This window comes from Mustela lutreola, chromosome 10 (assembly GCF_030435805.1).
Source record: "Mustela lutreola isolate mMusLut2 chromosome 10, mMusLut2.pri, whole genome shotgun sequence".
Lineage (NCBI taxonomy): Eukaryota > Metazoa > Chordata > Mammalia > Carnivora > Mustelidae > Mustela > Mustela lutreola.
The window spans coordinates 55,708,351-55,727,606 of record NC_081299.1 but is presented as its reverse complement, the minus strand read 5'-3'; the positions used below and the strand labels follow the sequence as shown (position 1 = coordinate 55,727,606).

The 19,256-nt window shown below is 44.3% G+C and overlaps 1 protein-coding gene across 8 annotated transcripts in view; it reads left to right on the top strand.

Annotated features, from left to right (window-relative positions):
• Positions 1-17,133: 17,133 nt before the first annotated feature.
• Positions 17,134-19,256, top strand: part of GNG12 (G protein subunit gamma 12) — a 131,198-nt gene continuing 129,075 nt past the window's right edge. For 3 of the 8 annotated variants that reach the window (XM_059135262.1, XM_059135259.1, XM_059135260.1), the window contains exon 1: positions 17,134-17,624. In XM_059135262.1, the coding sequence (XP_058991245.1) occupies positions 17,279-17,624 (346 nt within the window). In that variant the 5' untranslated portion in view covers positions 17,134-17,278. The remainder of the gene's footprint in view (positions 17,625-19,256) is intronic. The other 5 variants (XM_059135266.1, XM_059135267.1, XM_059135261.1 and 2 more) reach the window with 4 other exon arrangements.

The following is a 19,256-nucleotide window of genomic DNA, read 5'->3' as shown; positions in this document are numbered from 1 at the left end:
GCACCACCCCCAAACACACACACTATACACACAACACACACACCTTTTCCCAATTCCCCATTTTATTTTCTCCATGCCAGTCATCACTCCCTGGCGTATTATCTGTTTTCTCTCTGAGTGTGTTCCCTACTAGACTGTAAACTGCATGAGGCCAGCGCTTTCAGGCACTGCTCACAACACTGTCTGGCACGTGGATGCTCTCGGTACACGACTGTTGAATAGACCAAGTTGTCTATCCCACGTGGCTGCATTGTGCGTGACACCCTGCCCATTTAGAGATCTTTCACACAGACTGAAAAAACGAAGATTCTTTTTGCTACTTGCAATGCAAGCTAAAGACCAAAAAAGTCTTTCCCTTCCCTCCATAATGAAGGTGTATTTCTATTCCCTTCTCAACCACATTCTCATTTCCCCGGCAGGAGCCCCCATATGAAACAAAAGGAAGCCAAAAACACCTCTAAAGCAGTGTTACTGTATAATGTAATAATCGGTGACCTTTCTGAAAATACGGTTTTAAAGCATCCAAATATTTTGGGCTTTTCTAAAGGAAAATGAAGCACCTGGTGGGCGGAGCTAGTGGGGAGGGAGGAAGATGAATACGCTGGGAGAGCTGGCTGACCTCTGCTGTAGAAAGATTCCCTGTGGCTGACCCAGGGGCCGACTAGCGTGGAGCTGACTTCTTCCCAGGACAGATCTGTGCTGCATTCCAGTTGCATCAGCCCCCAAACAAAATGAGTGCGTGGACCTCTTCCACTTGATAGGCTGAGAATATATAATTATAAGTCTGCAGATAGCAATTGTACACATTTCAGTAGATTAGGAAAAGCGACTAAACAGAGAGTAAATGAATTCAATGCGGAGTGTTAGGAAGGGGCCGATTTTCCAGTGTTTGTGTTCCTTTTAGGAGCTTCCTCCCTCTCCATCTTCACGGTTTACCTGTCAAATCAGATAAGAGTATTGCAGAAGGACTCTGTCTTTCTGTAAATGCAATTGGAAGGAAAAATTATCAAAGAGGAGCACTTGCCATAAGGCATAGCTTCAGGGGACCTGGAAGGGAGTCTGCCATCTTGCTGTCACTCTTAGGAGGTCATGCCTGGAAAGCTGCCTGTGACCAAAGCTAGAAAAGGGTAGGGCCTTAAGGGAGGGAGATTGGGGGGGATAATATGCCCATAAGACCACCAGGAATTGGGTGCTTGCTTTCTACCAGGACCGTGTTAGTCCCCCCTCATAGGCAAGCATTATCCAATTTCACATTTGGGCTAACCGCATGAGCTTGGTGCGAATCCACCCACCATTCTACAAGGGAAGAAGGAGTCTCAGAGAGGTTATGTGAGGCTTCCAGTGCTACTCGTGGACTAAGACTAAGAGCACTTTGAGTTAAGGGACTTTTTTGTGATCTGAAGCACTAGCCCCAGAGAATGCACGTACACACACAAGCCTGTGTCCTTGTAAGAGGTCACAGAAGGATCTTGCTCATAAGGCTGCCTCTGCCTGTGCATGTTTCCTGGAAGAACTCAGCGGACTGGGCTGTACTCGCACTGATCTAACTAGACTCTGGCTGTGTGCCCCTAAAGAACCCACCTTGATGTAGTGCAGAAAGGTATGGTTTCTAAATCTGGGCTTTTATAAAGAAATATTGCCATCTGGTGGACACCTGCCCACACTTCTTGAAAACTGAAAATTCTCAGAAACAAGGGGAAGAGTGCCGTTTTCTGAACTTGAGCTGTTCTCTTGTAGCTTCAACTCTTTTGTCCCCGGTTGTGGGACCCTTATATGTACTGCATCATTAAATAGGCTTATTTTTTTTGTGCACTCACAGCAGTGTTCAGAATTGACGTTCATCTAAAAATAACATGACCACTATCCACTGCCTCTGCCACTAAATCAAGTCCTCACATTTTCACCATCACGGTAAAGGCATCTCCATCAACCCAGCTGTTTAATCAAGCAACCTGCGAATTATTTTTGATACCTTCTTCTTCCTTACCTGCCCTGCCCCTCACCCTCCATCCCAACATACAGTACCTTATCAGTGTCTTGTCAGTCCTATCTCAAAAATATACTTCAAAGCTATCCACCAATCTCTCCATTCCTTTGGTTACAATGCTGGTTCAAACCACCATCTCTTGCTTGGACTTATACAGTAGGTTCTTAACTGATTTTCTTGCTTCTTATCTGGGTTCTGCCTGTATTGTGAAACTCAGTTCACATCACTCTCCCACTACTGCTCTGCATTCCAGTGACACCACTGTCTTTGGATTTATGTAACATCCCAAGCTCCTTTCCACCTCAGGACCTTCACACATGCTGTTCTCATTGGCTGAGTTGCTCTGGGCTCTGTAGCACTTGAATATTACCTATTCATTTTTCAGGTATGAATTGGAAGTATTTGACTCTCAGTATAAATTATCTCCATTTTTCTTTATTATGACATCTTTTTAATTTTTTTCTTTTAGGGAACATTACTTTTTATAATTATACATTGTATAGATTTGTAATTATACATACATACATGTATTTGTTTTTTAAAAAGATTTTTCAGTTCTTCACCTACCTTATGATTGTGAGTTCCATGAAGGAAAGAGTCATACCTGTTTAGTTAATCTTTGTATCCTTGGTGCCTATGCATAGGAGATTATTTTTTAAAAGATGGGAAGCTTATTCTATTTATTTATTTATTTATTTATTTGACAGACAGAGATCACAAGTAGGCAGAGAGGCAGGCAGAGAGAGGGAGAAGCAGACTCCCTGACGAGCAGAGAGCCCGATGCGGGGCTCAATTCCAGGACTCCGGGACCATGACCTGAGCTGAAGGCAGAGGCTTCAACCCACTGAGCCACCGAGGAGCCCCTGAATGCTTATTCTTATGATCAATATTACTGCCATTGTTAATAATAATACTACCCCATTTTATTTTAGTGTGTGGTTTATTTTTTTTTATTATTATTTTTATTTTTTAGTGTGTGGTTTATTAAAAGTGCTGTTGTTTGGGGTGCTTGGGTGGCTCAGTCAGTTAAGCATCTGACTCTTGGTTTCAACTCAGGTCATGATCTCGGTGTCATGAGATAGAGCCCCATGCGGGACTCTGTGATGGGCATGGAGCCTGCTTGGGATTCTTTCCCTCTCTTCCTCTCTCTGCTACTCCCCCCAGCCCCCTGCCCACTCTCTCTCTCTCAAAAAAAAAAAAAAAAAAAAAAAAGTGCTGTTGTTATTTCACCAAAGAGGATATATACCGGGATCCCTGGGTGGCTCAGTCGGTTAAGCCGCTGCCTTCAGCTCAGGTCGTGATCTCAGGGTCCCAGGATCCCAGCAGCCTCGGAGCGAGTTCCGCATTGGGCTCCTTGCTCAGTGGGGAGCCTGCTTCTCTCTCTGCCTCTGCCTGCCACTCTTGCCTGCTTGTGTTCTCTCTCTCTCTCTCAATGACAAATAAATAAATAAATAAAATCTTAAAAAAAAAAAAAAAGGATATATACCGGGTGCTATGACGGAATGTTTTCCCTCCACATTCACATGTTAAATCCAAATGCCTGAGGCAGTGGTATTAGGAGGTGGGCACTTCAGTTGAGTCCTGGGGTAGAGCCTCATGAAGGGATGGATTGGGGTCCTTATGTCGCCCTTTCTTTCTGTTATGTGAGGATACTAAGAGAAGATGGCCATCTATTAACCAGGAAAAGGCTCTTAGTCCTCATTCAGAGTCCAACCATGCTGACTCCCAGCATCCAGAACTGTGAGGAAATGAATATTGATTGTTTAAGTTATCCAATCTATGGTTTTCTGCTATAGCAGCCCAAACTCAGACAAATGGCAAGTAAACACATGAAAAGATGTTCAACTTTATTAAATGTTAATAATCTCTTTACCTGAGGAAATAACTTTTCACTTGTGTTGTCCTTTGCAGTTATATCAAACTGCATGCCTTTGTCACAGCCACTCCTGCCCAACAGAGTGCCTACTTTCTCCTTTATGCATAACCAAAGGGCCCACTGAAGCTGTTCTTTCCCACCAATAAACCTCCTAGAATAATGTTTTCAAATTAGGTTCCCAACCCATTGGTGAGTCAAGAAACCCACTGAGTGGGCTGCAACTGACATTGATTTAAAAGATGAACTAGAGAGGGCGCCTGGGTGGCTCAGTGGGTTGAGCCGCTGCCTTCGGCTCGGGTCATGATCTCAGGGTCCTGGGATCGAGTCCCGCATCGGGCTCTCTGCTCAGCAGGGGCCTGCTTCCCTCTCTCTCTCTCTGCCTGCCTCTCCATCTACTTGTGATTTCTCTCTGTCAAATAAATAAATAAAATCTTTAAAAAAAAAAAAAAAAAAAAAAAAAAAGATGAACTAGAGAAAACTAGCCACAAGAGATGTTTGCAATATTGGCATTTTTATTTCCATGAAACAGAAACATTCAGAAGGGTACCTATGTTTCCTTCTCCCCACTTGTCTACCTCAACCCACAACAAAAGACAACGCTTCTGCTCAGCTTCTAGGGGAGAGAGCATTCCTACCCATACCACAGCCACTCTGTAGGCCCCCTCATAGCTGGCCCAAGGAGGAATCGAGAAGGTACTAGCTAGTCCAAAAGGCTGGAGCCTGACTCTACATCCCTGTGAAGCAGGAGGTAAAAATGGTGCTCGATGTGAGCATCCTTTTCTTCTTCATGCAGCTGCGTGTGGTGGCAGTCTCACTCTGGGTGTTCCTTGAGAGTAGGCCTAGCAATCCTTGTGCTGTCTGTTCAGATTTTTGGTCTGCAGCGTGAAGGTGAGGGGGGCCAGCCCTTTACTCCTGTGCAGTGGGTTAGGTGAGTGAATTAGAACCTGCTGTTCAGGTCTTGCTGTTCTAGACTCAGCCAGTCTAGAGGGAGTAGAAACCCCATCTTGGCTTCTCCCTCCAGCACAGCTAACCAGACATCCCTTCCCATCAAATACATCTAGTTCTGTGTTTTTGGATTAACTATCAATGTAGATATTTAGCTCCCTTGACAGGAAGCCTTGGAGGTTTGTGGCACCAGAACTCCAAACTACCTACAAGAAATACCCAAGGCCTTGATAATATGTAAACTAGCAAATGATTATGAAATATGTAAATTTCATGAATATTTAAAAACTTATTTGCTGTAAGACTTTAGGCAAGTTTTTAATCTTTATTAGTCTTGCATTTTTAATATAAGGTAGTAGACTTGATATGTCATCCAGAGTGACAGTGACAATGCCCAGCTCATAGGGCGTTAGTAGAGATTTCATAAGATAATGCAAACAAAGAACAGTGTCTCACACACATAGCACATAGGTGTAATGACTGGGAATATCTCATCATGGATATCAAAGCAAGAAAAATGTGAAGGTCAATAGTAAAAATAAGAGAAAAATATGATTCAGGGAAGAAGAAAGTTAAATGAGACATACTCTTAGGGCCAAGAGAAAGGGAAAAAAAATGAGTCATGAGAATAGAGACCTAGAAATATTGAATTTTATGTAAGTTCTCTGGGATATCATTCTAAAGTCAAGCCATACAGCCTCCATAGATGGGACTATCAGACCATCAGAACCTGATACTACCACCATGCAGGCAGGTGCTGTCTTTGCCTGTCAGGTAAGCAACTTTGTGCCCGTATGGAGGGTTAGTGACACATGGTTAAACATAATTAAGGGAACGCAGAATTAGCTCTGTTCCTTCCCCAGATCCCACTAAAATAACATTAGATGAAAAACAGCACAGCATACCTCACAGGAACAAGGAAAATGAGAGAGAAGACTAACGCGGGCAAGAAAGAGTACATGATGGTGAGTGCTGTGAAGGGTGTAAACCTGGCAATTCACAGACCTGTACCCCTGGGGATAAAAATATATGTTTATAAAAAATAAAAAATTTTAAAAAAAGAATAGCCATAAATTTTAAAAAAAGAAGAAAGAAAGAAAGGAAGAAAGAAAAAGAAAGAAAGTACATGAACAAGCGAGGCCAGCTGACAGCAGAAGAAAGCAAGCTGAAATCCAAATGTCTGCAAAGGGGAGGGGTAAGCTAATACAGAGCCAGCTGGTTCATCCACCGAGATCCAGAAAGACTCAGGAATTGGGGGCACCAAGTATTTTTGATGATAGGGATGTGAAGTGGGCCTCAAAATTGGATTGGTTGAATCCACATTCCTGCCACTTCCTTTTGCAGCCAGCTAGCCAGCCAGCCATCCACTTTCCCTCCTTTAGGCAGAAGACTGGAAATGTATTCTATTAGAGTATAAGCTCCATGAGGGCAGGCATTTTCAACTATTCTGATTGCTGGTGGGTTTGATTGCAAGCACCTAGAAGTATGTCTGGCACCAAGTGCTAAGGAGATACCAGGTAAAGAGTTTGTTGAATGAATAAGTGATCAGAAATCCAAAGAGTATGGACATGAGCTGCAGATGAGTAAAGGTACTCAAAAAGAAAGATAAAGTAAGAATCTAGATTTTAAAAGCAAAACGAAACAACAAAAATCATGATGAGATCTGCAGGTTCCTAGAATGCTGACAGTCAGGCTTAACCCTTCCCCACCCCCAAAGAGTGTATCTGAGTTCCTTTCTGGTGTATCTGAACAGTCTAAGAGAAGAGACCTACAGAAACCCACAGAGGTCTGCAGTTAAAGACCAAATGTCTGCTGCATCACCTACCACAACCACTGTGTAAGCCCTGCACGTGTGTGCACATGCACACACACACACACACACACACACACACACACAACACACGTGTGTGCATGCTCAGAGGTTCTAATCAGAACTAGCCAAGCATCAGTAAGCTTTTGAGAAAAGCTGACATGAAAAACACAGATAAAAACAAGGGACTGGACATTTTTTAAAAGAAAAACAAAAAAGAAACAAGAGAGACTGTGGGGGAAAAAAAAGAGAAAACTCCAAAAAGGAAATAATACTTTCCCAGAGAAAATAATACTTTCCCAGATGAAAAGATATTGCATCCCTATAACCAGAACATTTATTATTAAAAAATAAAGTGTGTATATGGTGGATGGGGAGAGAGATGCGGCATTCAGAGAGTAAAAGAGGTTTTTCTTTTTTTTAATGCCAAGAAGACAAAACCTATCAGTAACACCATCATCAGAATGTATATCTCTTAGAGAAGAAACTTACAACAAGTGTTTACACTTTGGGGGGAAAAGTATTGAAATAATTAATAAAATTTAATTTGAAAATTTCACAAGTATTATTCATAGAGTATACAATACCATTAATATAACACTGAAATGCTTGTATACAAAATAACAATATTTTATTTAGTTTATTTAGTAGGCTCCAGGCCCAGCATGGAACCCAATGTGGGGCTTTAACTCACAACCCCAAGATCAAGACCTGAGCTGAGATCAAAGGTCAGACCCGTAAACAACTGAGCCACCAGGTGCCCCAACAATACATATTTTATAAGGACACACACAAATGAAAAGATACACATCAGAATTAGAATGTTTGTATGTGAACAGGGGAAGGGAATGGGATTAAGGTAGGGAACAGGGTAAAAAAAAAAATGGAGGTATGAATAAAAAAATCTATCAATCAAATAAGAGAAGATCCATGCATAAATTAATAATAAGAGTAAGTCATTGAGGAAAGTCATGAGAGATATGATTAGCTGAAGCTTTTGCACCAGAGTTAAAAGAGAGAGTGTCCCTATGTTATTTACAGTTCTTTTGGTTGGAAATAACAGAAACCCAACTTGTACAAGAATAAACAAACCAAAAGCAATGAGCTGGCTTACTGAAGATTATAGAGGTAGTCAGCTTCAGGAAGGTTTGGATCCAGACTCAGATCATGTTGACAACTCAGGTTCACTGTCCCAAAACTCAGTGGCTTAAAGTAACCATTTGACTTTGTTCATGTGTGTGAGGAATTCAGGTAAGGCTCAACTGGACAGTTCATTTCTAATTCACTTGGTGTCAGGTGATGTCTGGCCACGCCAGAATTTTCTCTTCTATGACAGTTTCTTCATTCATGTCTGGTGCCTTGGTGCTCCTTGTCCTGACTCCTACACACACACACACACACACACATATCTCTCTCTGTCTCTCTCTCTCTCATACACACTATGCATTGTAGCTTAGTTTTTACTCAATTGCTATTTCTGTAAACTACTTTTATAGTAAATAAACTGGCACATCTAAAGTTCCTTATTTGCATCATCTCTTCAGTAATTCAGTCTGTTAACATATATGGATGGAGTATAGAGAAATATTCACGACCTCGCAATTATTGTTCAGGGGCCATAGTTTAATCTCTAAAAGAGGCTAACGGGCCTCATAGAGTAGAACTAAGTATATAAATCTTGGCTGAAAGCAGACCATGTTCTCCTGAAATGGGAGGGCCTATAGGCAAAGTTCAGTGCATTATAAAATTTTGATGCATTGTACAAATGTGAAGGCTTATTAATAATTATGGAGCGACCACTGTGTCTGCATGAAAAAACTCCCTTCTTTTCAATGTCAGCATACTATTACAGTTCTTCTCTTACACTGAACCTATAGAAAATTTGGGGGTCTTGTTTCTTGTTTGTTTTGGCAGAAGAATGGAGCACAGTTTGAGATTACTTGTAGGAAGAGTAACCTGGACTCACGTAAGGGGAATTGGGAGAAAAACTCAATCTGTAATCTCTAAATTTTTTATTGTGTACTTCATCAGTAAGGACCAAACATGGTCCAAACATGTGTGTTTTTATTTACATATTATCTACCTGAACCACTGCACTAACAGAAGGAAAAGACACATAATAAGCGTAGCTATAATTTCTAATGTTTTTATCGTGCCCTCAGTTGACTATCTTGGAGACTAGAGTCAGAAAGACAGTGGAGAGACCTTTGCAATTATCAAGTGAAGTTTATAAATATATTTTTTAAGATTTTATTTATTTGAGAGGGATTGTGAGAATGAGGGGGAGGAGGGGTAGAGGGAGAAGCAGGCACCCCACTGAGTGCCCAACAGAGGACTTGATCCCAGGACCCTGGGATCATGACCTGAGCTGAAGGCAGAAGTTTAACCAACTGAGCCACCCAGGCGCCCTCAAGTGAAGTTTTTAAGAAAATAACTCACTTGTCAAGTTCATCATTAGGATACTTACTAATTTAAGGATGTTAATAAAGATGGGCTTTCTCTTTTAAGGAGGAGTAAGCATGCTGTTATGGGGTAGAGTGCTGAACACTGGTCCCAGTGTTAACCAGCCTAAGAAAAGAGGTCAGGGTGACAACTGCACTGTGAAACATAATTAATATTTGTAAAGGGCTTAGGGCCAGTCAGATTAGAGGCAGGGTCAAAGGCAAGATTCATTATTACTGCCAGGTTTCTGAATTCCAAGCCGATTCCAAAAATGTGACCTAATCTACCAAAAGCTTTGGCAGATTTACAGAGTAGCTTGACTGAAGTTGCCAGCATTGTACCCCACAATGTCCTCAAATTACAAATAATAGAATTTGGCATATGTCCATCTAGCCCCAGAATAAGAGCCTCTGCTCTCAACAAAATGTTTAATTTCCCTGCTCGGCATTCAGAGCCTCGCATTAATGGTCACAGTTAGCTTTCATTCATTCCTTCAACATTTCACGAGTCCTGTTGTACATCAGGCAATGCCATAAGAGCTGAGGACCAACAGTAAACCAAACAGACATGCCCTCAGGGAGCTTATAGCCTGCTGAGGGAGACAGACCATACAAAAAAGGAAATGTACAAAACAGTGTTAGATAATGATTAAGTACAAAGAAGACCAAGGCATGACTTAGAATGACAAGGGAGACAGCTGCTTACAGTCAAGACAGGGTAAAGGAACTGGCTTATCTTCCCACCTGAAACAACCCAAATACAGACAAAATATCTGAAGCAACAGTTTGCAAAATACTGTACTTCAGGTAATAAGAGGACAGTGATCCCTGAGAGACTAAAAAAAAAAAAAATTGGGATGACTCACAGAGTCCCCCAGTGTCCTGTCTTGAGGAAGTTTCCAGGCACAGCAGAGAGTAGGGAATTCAGGAAGAGTCTGGTGGACCCCTTGAGTTGAGAAGGGGGGATGAGAGCTCAGGGAGGTCAGGGCAGCTAGGACTCAGGGGACAGAGCACCAGAAAGAGAGCTGAACAGAAAGAGAACTTAGAGACCAGCGAGAGTCCCCTTGATGATGATGATGTGTACGATGGGAATAATGAGTAATGGGGAGCTCATGCAGATGAAGCAACTGCCCAGGGCCAGGGAAAGAACCATCTCTAAAGATTAGAGGTACCAGTGCCACATGCTCACACAGGGCCAGGAATGGAGCCTCTTCCTACCAGCCAGACTGGGAAACCTCAAGACTTAAACAGAGCATCGGGTAGACATTCAGATCTTGCTTCAGTAGGGGAAAAATCAGCTCTAGAGTAATAACTGCTCTAATCTTGTTAGATAAATCTTAAAAGCAAGACCTAAAAGGATAAATTTGTTTCCAAGTAACTTAACTATATTCGAGAACAAAGCTCAAGGCTATTTATAGGAATACAAAAATATCTAGCACAATCCATTAGAGGCCTCTGGAAGTAGATCCATGCCCAAATCAGTAGTGGAACCATACATGACTAATAAATACAAGAAAAGACGTCCAACCTTCCTAGTAACCCAGGAAATAGGAAAATAACAATAAGACACCCGGGGAGGATTTAAAACACGAGAGGAATGTGATCAGAACACACTTTAAATTAATGCACCTTTATTACATTCAAATTTTTAATGCGGCATGTAATTCTCAGCATAGTCTCAGGACAAAAATAGTCCATATTTCTATTTTTAGAAATACTGAGATAATAGAATAACACTAGTAATAATTCCAGGACCCTGGCATTGTTGGTATTATTCTATTATCTCAATATTTCTAGAGTAATACTGACACACTTAAAAAAAAAAAAAAAAGTAATTTTAATTGCATTTTCTGAGATTCCCCTGCATTCCGAAAAACGTTTTAGATATTCTGAGAACCATGGAGTGTAAATTGGAGTCACAGAGGTTGCAGGCTTGGTATTTTCCATTCTCACCAGAATATAAAGCTAAATGAAATTAACAGGTCTGTTATCAGGGTGCCAGAGAGAATACTTTCCATTCCCATCAGAATTTAGCTCACAGGTCCACAGGGTTGACTGTGTCTGAGTCAAAACCCAGTGGCATAGGCTATAGATGGATGAATAATCTAATCATTGTCTACCAGGCTGCTTCCCTTTCGGACTCTGCAGGGTCCTTCTATTTTCTTCAGGGAAGGCCTGGGGTGAGTGGTTGACAAAGAGAATGTTTCTGGTGCACAATTTAATTACTTAGCATCTAAGTACATTCCACATCAGGGCCAACATCCAGCTCTTCTGGCCGAGTTCTAGAAATGAGCAAGGGCCTGGCATTGCTTAGACTGACACTGCTTCCTCTTGCTCCTGTGGGTTCTGTGAGAGCACTGATGCTGGCTGCCACTGAATGTGAAGGAGAAAAATCCCAAACCTCCTCAGTGAACCTGAAGGCCAGAGGGATTGTGTAGGATGGGAGACTTTAAGGAAAATAGAGGAGGGGGCGCCTGGGTGGCTCAGTTGGTTAAGCAGCTGCCTTCGGCTCAGGTCATGATCCCAGCATCCTGCGATCGAGTCCCACATCAGGCTCTTTGCTCAGCAGGGAGCCTGCTTCTCCCTCTGCCTCTGCCTGCCATTCTGTCTGCCTGTGCTCACTCTCTCCCCCCTCTCTCTCTGATAAATAAATAAAATCTTTAAAAAAAAAAAAAAAAAGGAAACTAGAGGAGAATATGATAGAGGAATGAGGGCAGAGAGGGGGTTTGGCCCATTCAGTTCCCAGCCTTTCCTGGGGAGCCGGACACCCTCCTTTCCTCCCCAGCTCTGCTGGCTGTTTTCCCTCCGGGTCTGGGTTGACTTTTTGGGACCTCACTCATCCTCCCCAAGAATAAGTGATTTCGTCCAGGGCTTCTCAATCATTCTATCTTGGAGAGACCCATGCCAGAAGGAGAGAAGAACCTCAGTCCTCCCCCTCTCCCTCTCTCAGCTGGAATAGCATTTGAGGGCAAAATGGAGAACAGGGTGTGACCTTATTTCACTGGAAAAATGAGAAGGAAATGGAAGAGCAGGGGGTGGGGGAGAACAGGAGGAGCAGGTAGAGCAAAGGGGGAGTGGGAAAAGAATGAGGGAAGAAGGGGAGGAAGATGGAGAATACACAGACATTAACCCCAAACTGGTCATGTTACTTTGCTTGGTTATTACAATCACCACTGAGGACTGGGAGATACTTTACATATACAGACTATATTCTTTTAAAATAGAAAATTCAGATGCATTGAAATCTGAAGAATTAGTAAAATGTAGGCTACAATTTGCCATTCTGAAAAAGTTTTCTAGTCTACTTGTCTATACTTCTCTAAGGAGGCAGAAAAATATTTTAGGCTTCTTGAACCCTAAGGTGTCTGCCACAACATTCAGCTCTATCCTTGCAAAGCAAAAGCAACGAAAGACAACAGATAAATGAATGGGTGTGGTTGTGTTCCAATAAAACTTTATTTACCAAAACAGATGGCTGGTGGTCTGGCCCTCTGGCTTTACTTTGTTTTGTCAAACCCTGGTCTACACAATGACTTTTTCTTTTTTCTATAATATGAAAAAAGACACATTTATAATACACAAACCACCCACATTATTCATAGAGAAGTTATGCATTCACTGTTTAATAAAAAAAAAAAGAATGAATGAATGAATATGTATGTAGTATTTAAAAACATAGTTTACCTGAAATTCCACTACCCTGAGAAAGAAATCCCTGTTAACATTTTGGCAAACATCATTTCAGATGCACTGATTTGGATGCGTGTGTGTGTGTGTGTGCGCGCGCGCGTGTGTGTGTGCGTGCTCTTCTTTATATGTGAGTGGGAAATTCTATGTTGTTCTTCTATAACCTGCTTTTTATGCTCAAAAATATGTTCAGGGCATCTTCTTATACGAATATGTTTAGATTTACATCTTTTCACAGGGCACTTTAGAAAGAAGTCCTCTATCATTGTCCTGATATCAATATATTGATTGAAAAGTCCTATATCAATTGAAAAGTCATGTATCAAAGTCCAGTCCTGGACATTTGGGTTGGTTCCCCCATAGCCTCTGCATCTCTATTTCCTAATGGCCCCACTGGTTGAAATCCTCCACTGATGGGAATTTTGCTAACTCTTGAGCCTAGGTAGTTGAATCCTAGGCAACAGTGTCTGAAGACTTCCATTCTCCTGAGCTAGAGGGCCTAGTGCTATCATAAGCCAGAAAGTTCATTTTGAGTTAGTAACAACTAACAGAAGTTATTGCCTCAACTTTGGGCCACTCCCACCCAGGCCTCCGAAGGCTTCCACCCACTTGAGGATGGAACTGTGTTGAATTGCCTACTGATCTGTACCCACAGTTTTGGTCATAGCTCCTGCCTGTGGCCATACATGTTTTAACACGTTACTTGGGAATTTCCAAGACTGTGGGTGCTTCTCCCTAACCTAACTTCTACATGGGAAGATGGTAACTTCTGACTGAGCAGAAAAACCTGTTTGTGAAACACTTACCCAGGTAACCTATTCAAAAGGAGGTAGCTCTCCATAACTTCGAGGGCAGGTTCAGGCAGAGTGTGGCCATGTGTAACAGGAGAAATAAAATTCTTAGGGAGCAAATCTAATATTCCAGAAAAACTATTCCAAAGTCTGTGGAGAACTCATCATTCACAGACTCACCCATTTGCCCCAATTTTTTCCCCCATCTTTCTTCACCCATCTCTTTCTGACTGATGCTTTTGTTAGGGTGTTGTTACTGAATACTGAATAGAAGTTCATAGAAGTAGTGCTTCACCTGTAAATTGCAACTGATTTTAAAAATCAGTTGTTCTGAGTTATAAAAACATTTCTCTTGCTTGCTTCATGAGAGATTATATAGCAGAGAAAACCATCTCTCTTTTTAAAAAGATTTTATTTATTTATTTGAGAGAGAGAGAGAAAGTGGACCTTGCCAGTGGCTGTGTGTGGCGGGGGTGGGGGGTAGGGAGAGAGAGGGAGATGGACAAGCAGACTGTGCACTGAGATGGAGCTCAAGGGTGGCTCGATCCCAGGACCCTGAGATCTTGATGTGAGGGAAACCAAGAGTCCAAGAGTCTGTCAAGTGAGCCATCCAGATGCCCTATGAGAAAATCATGTCTTCTAAAAAAAATTAATTTCCATAGAATTGGAACCTTAGAGACTATTCTCTTACAATCTATTTTATTTTTTTATTATTATTATTATTTTTACAATTGCTTTATTTTAAAATTTTTAAAAATTGCTTTATTTTAAAGACATGCAAATGTCCAATAGGGTTAAATGCCCCAAATTCACACAGTTTGTTAGTGGCAAAGTCAGGACTTGATCCCCAAGGCTTCATCTCGTAATGTATATTTACATTACTACACTGCTACTCTTGGGCAGTTGGTTCATTTATTTGTATTTATTTATCTCTAGTGCCATTGGAGGGGTAGAAAATAATTGGGCCAGAATGTAAGGGAGGAAAAAAAAGGTTTTTTTGAAGGAGAGGTGCCTGGCTGGCTCAGTAAGTTGAGTGTGTGACTCCTAATCTCAGGGTCTTGAGTTCAAGCCCCATGGTGGGTAGAGCCTAGTTAAAATAAAAATTAAGAGGCACCTGGGTGCCACAGGTGGTTAAGCAACTTACTTTTGGTTTCTCAGGGTCATGAGATTGAGCCCCATGTTAGGCTCTGCACTCCTCGTGGAGTATGCTTGAGTTTCTCTCTCTGACTCCCTCTGCTCTTCCCTGCTGCACTCTCCTTCTCCCTCTTAAAAACAACAACAACAACAACAATAACAAACAAAAAAAAAAAACCTTAAAAAAAGTTAACAATTAAAAGTCTGAAGGGGAAAAATGGGAGATTAAATAGGCATATAGTACGAGAAAGGTGAAATGCAATCAAAAATTGTCCAGGGGCTGCCCAGAAGACCGAGAGTCAGGCCCTCCTGGGCTGGGCTGTGCATTCCTGTTATGACTGACTCTAAGCCCAAGTGAGATCTCAGAGATCATCTACTGGAGTGATACTGTGGAGTTTCTCCCAGATTCTCTGCTCAGCGCTGATGCATATGTTCCTGACCATTCCCAGCTGTGTCCATCACCAGGCGTTGCCCTCAAGGAACTGCTCTGCCTATGGGTACACCTCTTCCCAGGAATGCCGGACGTGGAGAAGATTACAAAGGCCCACTTCCCGGGACTCAATCTGGTTTAATTCTGAAGAGCCACACAACTCCAGTACCCTCTGGACTCTAGGCCCAGCTGTAACCACATTGACAGGAAGCTTCTCCCTCTGCCCAATGCTGCCAACCTCACTTCCTTACAAGTGAGGTGTCATTTTTTAACTACTTGCCAATTAAACTTCAAGTAAGGTGTTTCTAGGTAACTCCATCTAAAACACCACCCGAATTAATACTTCGGGCATAGGCTCAGAATGGGACTAAAACCCCAACCTCCTGCCACATCATCTTATGAGCCTAAACCATTCTCAGCTGTTTTCCCTCTTTTGATGGCTGAAGTGCCTGTTACATACAACTTAACCTAAGCCCTCCTCCTACCAGGGACAGCCTCCCAAGCTGGGGGATGCCCACTACTAGTGTATTCTATAAGGTGATTATGCTTGCACAGGATGGGCTCCTGTTTTACTTTAACAGTTGTTATCTTAGCTGGGGATTTTCCAGAAGCAGACTTTGCGATGAGGACTCAAGTGAAAGTGATTTTATTAACATCCAGACCAACTTCACTGATGTGACATCTTAGAGTCATGCACATCTGTGCAGAAACATGGGACCTCATATACTTGGTCTAATACTCTGTTGTTGCCAGCTTGAAATTCTTGATAAGTTAGGAACATTTTTCTATATCTTGCATGGGGCCCTGCAAATCACCTAGTTGGTTCTGATTAGAATGGGTTTCTAAGAAACACTGGTAGGGGATGTAGGACCTAGAGGGGTAAGAAGGGCAAGCAAAAGAATGTGATATCAAGCAAAATCCCGAAGCAGAAGGGAGGGAATTTGGCCCAGTCTCATAGGGAGCTCCGTAGATAGCAGAGAGCCACCTTGGAGTTGTCCCAGCTGGAGGCTAAGGGACCAGGATGGCGTATTTATACATGCATTCTCAATCACTGGTTAAAGGGTGGGGCGGGGCAGAGGAACTTCTGGCTGTCCCTTGTATAGGCGAAACAAATCCAGCAGCTGAGCGCCATACTCAGTGAGATGCACGTGTCTCTTACCACACCCACACTCCCGGGGCAAGGCATCCAATCACTGCCTCTACCTACAAGTATGTCTTTTGCATCCTGGTCCAATGGCTTCACTGGGAATGATACTCAGTACCTGAGTAGGGGGTCCGGAGTAAAGTAAGAGTAAAGATCATGCCCTAACTGTAGTCCTTGGCTGCAAACTTCCCTGGGCTTCACTTCCCTTCAGTTGGTGAAACTCAACACACAGACATCCTGCACCAATGCCACCAGACTCCATTTCAAGCATGGACTCTGCCCACACTGGTTCCAAGTGACCTACTTTGGCCTCACCTTCTCTTTTGTCTTCACCCTGTCAAACAAGAAAACAGATACCTGGGGATAAGCAAGAAGTCTGCTGAGTGGTAGGATTTCTCGTACATCCGCCTTTTTTACTCTTTCTGGACTTTTGGAGGGTGAGCGCCTCATCTGATCATCTTTGTGTCTCTCCATCAGCTTTAGCATGATGCTTCGCACACAGCAAGTGCTCAGTGAAATGTTCCTTGAATGACTGTTTGTATGAATAGTTCGAACTCTGTGTAAACAGAAGAGACTCTTCAAACTACCTGACCCTGAATCCATTCAGAAAGGACCAACCAAATCCAATTAATTCGTTATGCAGAACTCTGCCAGGTATGGGGCATTTGGAAGTGCAGATTTCATGGGGGGAGAAGTGGAGAAGCTCCTGATGGGCGCATGCACTTCAAATTGAACAATCCTCAGTTCCATCTCCATTTTCTGGGAAACAAAATCTCCCCATGGTCCCAGGGCCCTTTAAATTTTACTGTGACTGTTTTCTTAAGAAATTCCTGGAGCAGAGCCTAACTTTTGTGTAGGGGGTTGGCAGCGCTCACATTCGCGGCCCAGGGGACGGTTGGCATAGGGGTTAGCGAGGCGTTCGCACGCGAAGGAAGCTTTGGAGGAGTCCGAGCAGCCGGGTGGAGGGTCCTGTGAAGTGGGGGGCCCCAGCGTCCTTGAACTCCAGGGCGTCCATGAGTTTGGGGAAAGGAAAATGGGGACGGCCAAGGCGGTCAGACGTTTGTGGAGCTCTACAGCTCCCGACCTCTCCCCTTTGGCGGGCGGGACACGACACGGATTCGGCGGCCTAAGCCCAGAACAGCCCGGGTGCCAGGGCGGGTGGGAGGGCCAGGGCCGGAGGAAGGAGTCCGGGCCGCCGCCGCCCCGCCCGTCGGGCTGTCCGCCCCGCCTACCCCGAGCGAGGCGGAGCCGGCGCCCGGAGGAGCGGGAGGCGGAGGAGAGGTCGGAGCTGTCTCCAGGAGCCCTTAGAGACCGAGTCCCCGGCGGCGGCGGCGGGGGGAGCGCACCGGCAGGCGAGTGGGCACGAGCGGCGGGCGCAGGTGGCGAGTCTGCTCCCTGCGGGCACAGGGGCGCAGCGCGGGGCGTCGGCCGGCCGGTTCGGGGGCCGTCTCCGAGTTCCCGGTGTTAGGAAGCGAGATGGAGGGAGGGAAGGGAAGGGAGGAAGGAAGGAAGGAGGGAGGGAAGAGTGTCCCGGAGGGCGGGGACTGGTCGGGGCACTGGGCGCCGGAGAAGGGGATGGGGGAGGGAGGGCGAGGGACGCCGAAACCTGGAGGCGGACTGCGCGCTCGCCCTCGACGGGCAGCGGCGAGGGAAAGCGGGGGCCCTGTGGGGCTAAGGGCTGGGGGCGCGGGCGCTGGGATGGGGGCGGCAGGAACGGGAGCGGCAGGAAAGGTCTAGCAGCTCGCCCGCGGCCGTGCGCCCCGCGCCCGGTTGGGGTTGGGAGGCTCCGGTGTGCCCAGCCCTTCCTTGCGGTGGTGCCAGGCTCTGGAGGCGGGCAGGCATCTAGGGGCGACCGGGGCGCCACGCCCCTCTTCCCTACTTTCTTCCGCTCTTTCTTGGGACTAGCGGGCGGGCGAGCAGCCCTGGAACCCGCTCGCTGCTGGGTCTGGCGGGGAAGTAGCGGGTCAAAGAGGAGAGCCCAGGTCACACGTCCCGCGAGGGACCCCCAGCAGTGAGTGGGCTCGAGACTGTATTTGCAGGTGGTATGGGGAGGTCGAGGCTCAGACGAGAGTCTTGCTTGAATTTTTTTTTTTTTTTAAAGCATTGTCGGGACCCTTATTACATGGATCAGGGTGATCTACCCCCCTCCCCCCCCTTAATTTTAGCCAAGGCAGATCAATTAAAACTAATTTGAAAACACTTTTAAAACACTGCCACTAAAGGTGTCTGACACTTGTCCCTCGCCTTATGTTTGTGTCTTGTAAACTTAAGCCATTCATAACTTGCACAGAAGAACTCGTTAAATCACCGCGGTGGAGTTAAACTTTGGACAGCCGGGGTTCCAAGAGAAGAAACTGATGAGGCCTTTTATCTCGTAGTCACCCTTGACCGGGCGTGGTTGTATACAAACAAGGTTATAGAGAAGGAAATGGGCAAAAAACGGGAGAGAAGGGAGGTCCCCTGCGCCCACGTGTCGGGGCACGTTTAATGGCTGCTCTGAGTGGAAACAAGCCGGGAATTTATTAGACCTTGTGGAGTTCGACAAACTTCACAAGATTAGCTTCCTTCCCATCAGTTACTTCCTTTCCTCCCCTGCTGTCTTTGCGGACACTGTTTATATTTCCTGGGGCTGTTGTAGCTTCGTCTGAATGGACTGTCTATAATGAATCTTTTGGGTGTTGTCAGAGTCAGGGTCTGTGTCTGTGTGTTCGCTGCTTTAAAAGCGGAGTTCGGCTTTGTTTTTAAAGTGGTAGTCACCACACTGCACCATTGCTGGTGCTTCTCAGCTCTCCCTGTAAATCATGGCAGGATGGCGGCCCTCACCTAGGAGAACCAGGAAGGCAGGCAACGCAAGAATGATGGGGTTGGGTTTTACTATTGCCAAAACAATCACATTCAAGTGAAGAGCTCTTTTTTTTTTTTTTTAAAGGCTAAATTGTATGTATTAACAAACCCCTTTTTTCAATAAACAAACGTGATTCACACACGTAATTTTTAAAAGTAATCAAACA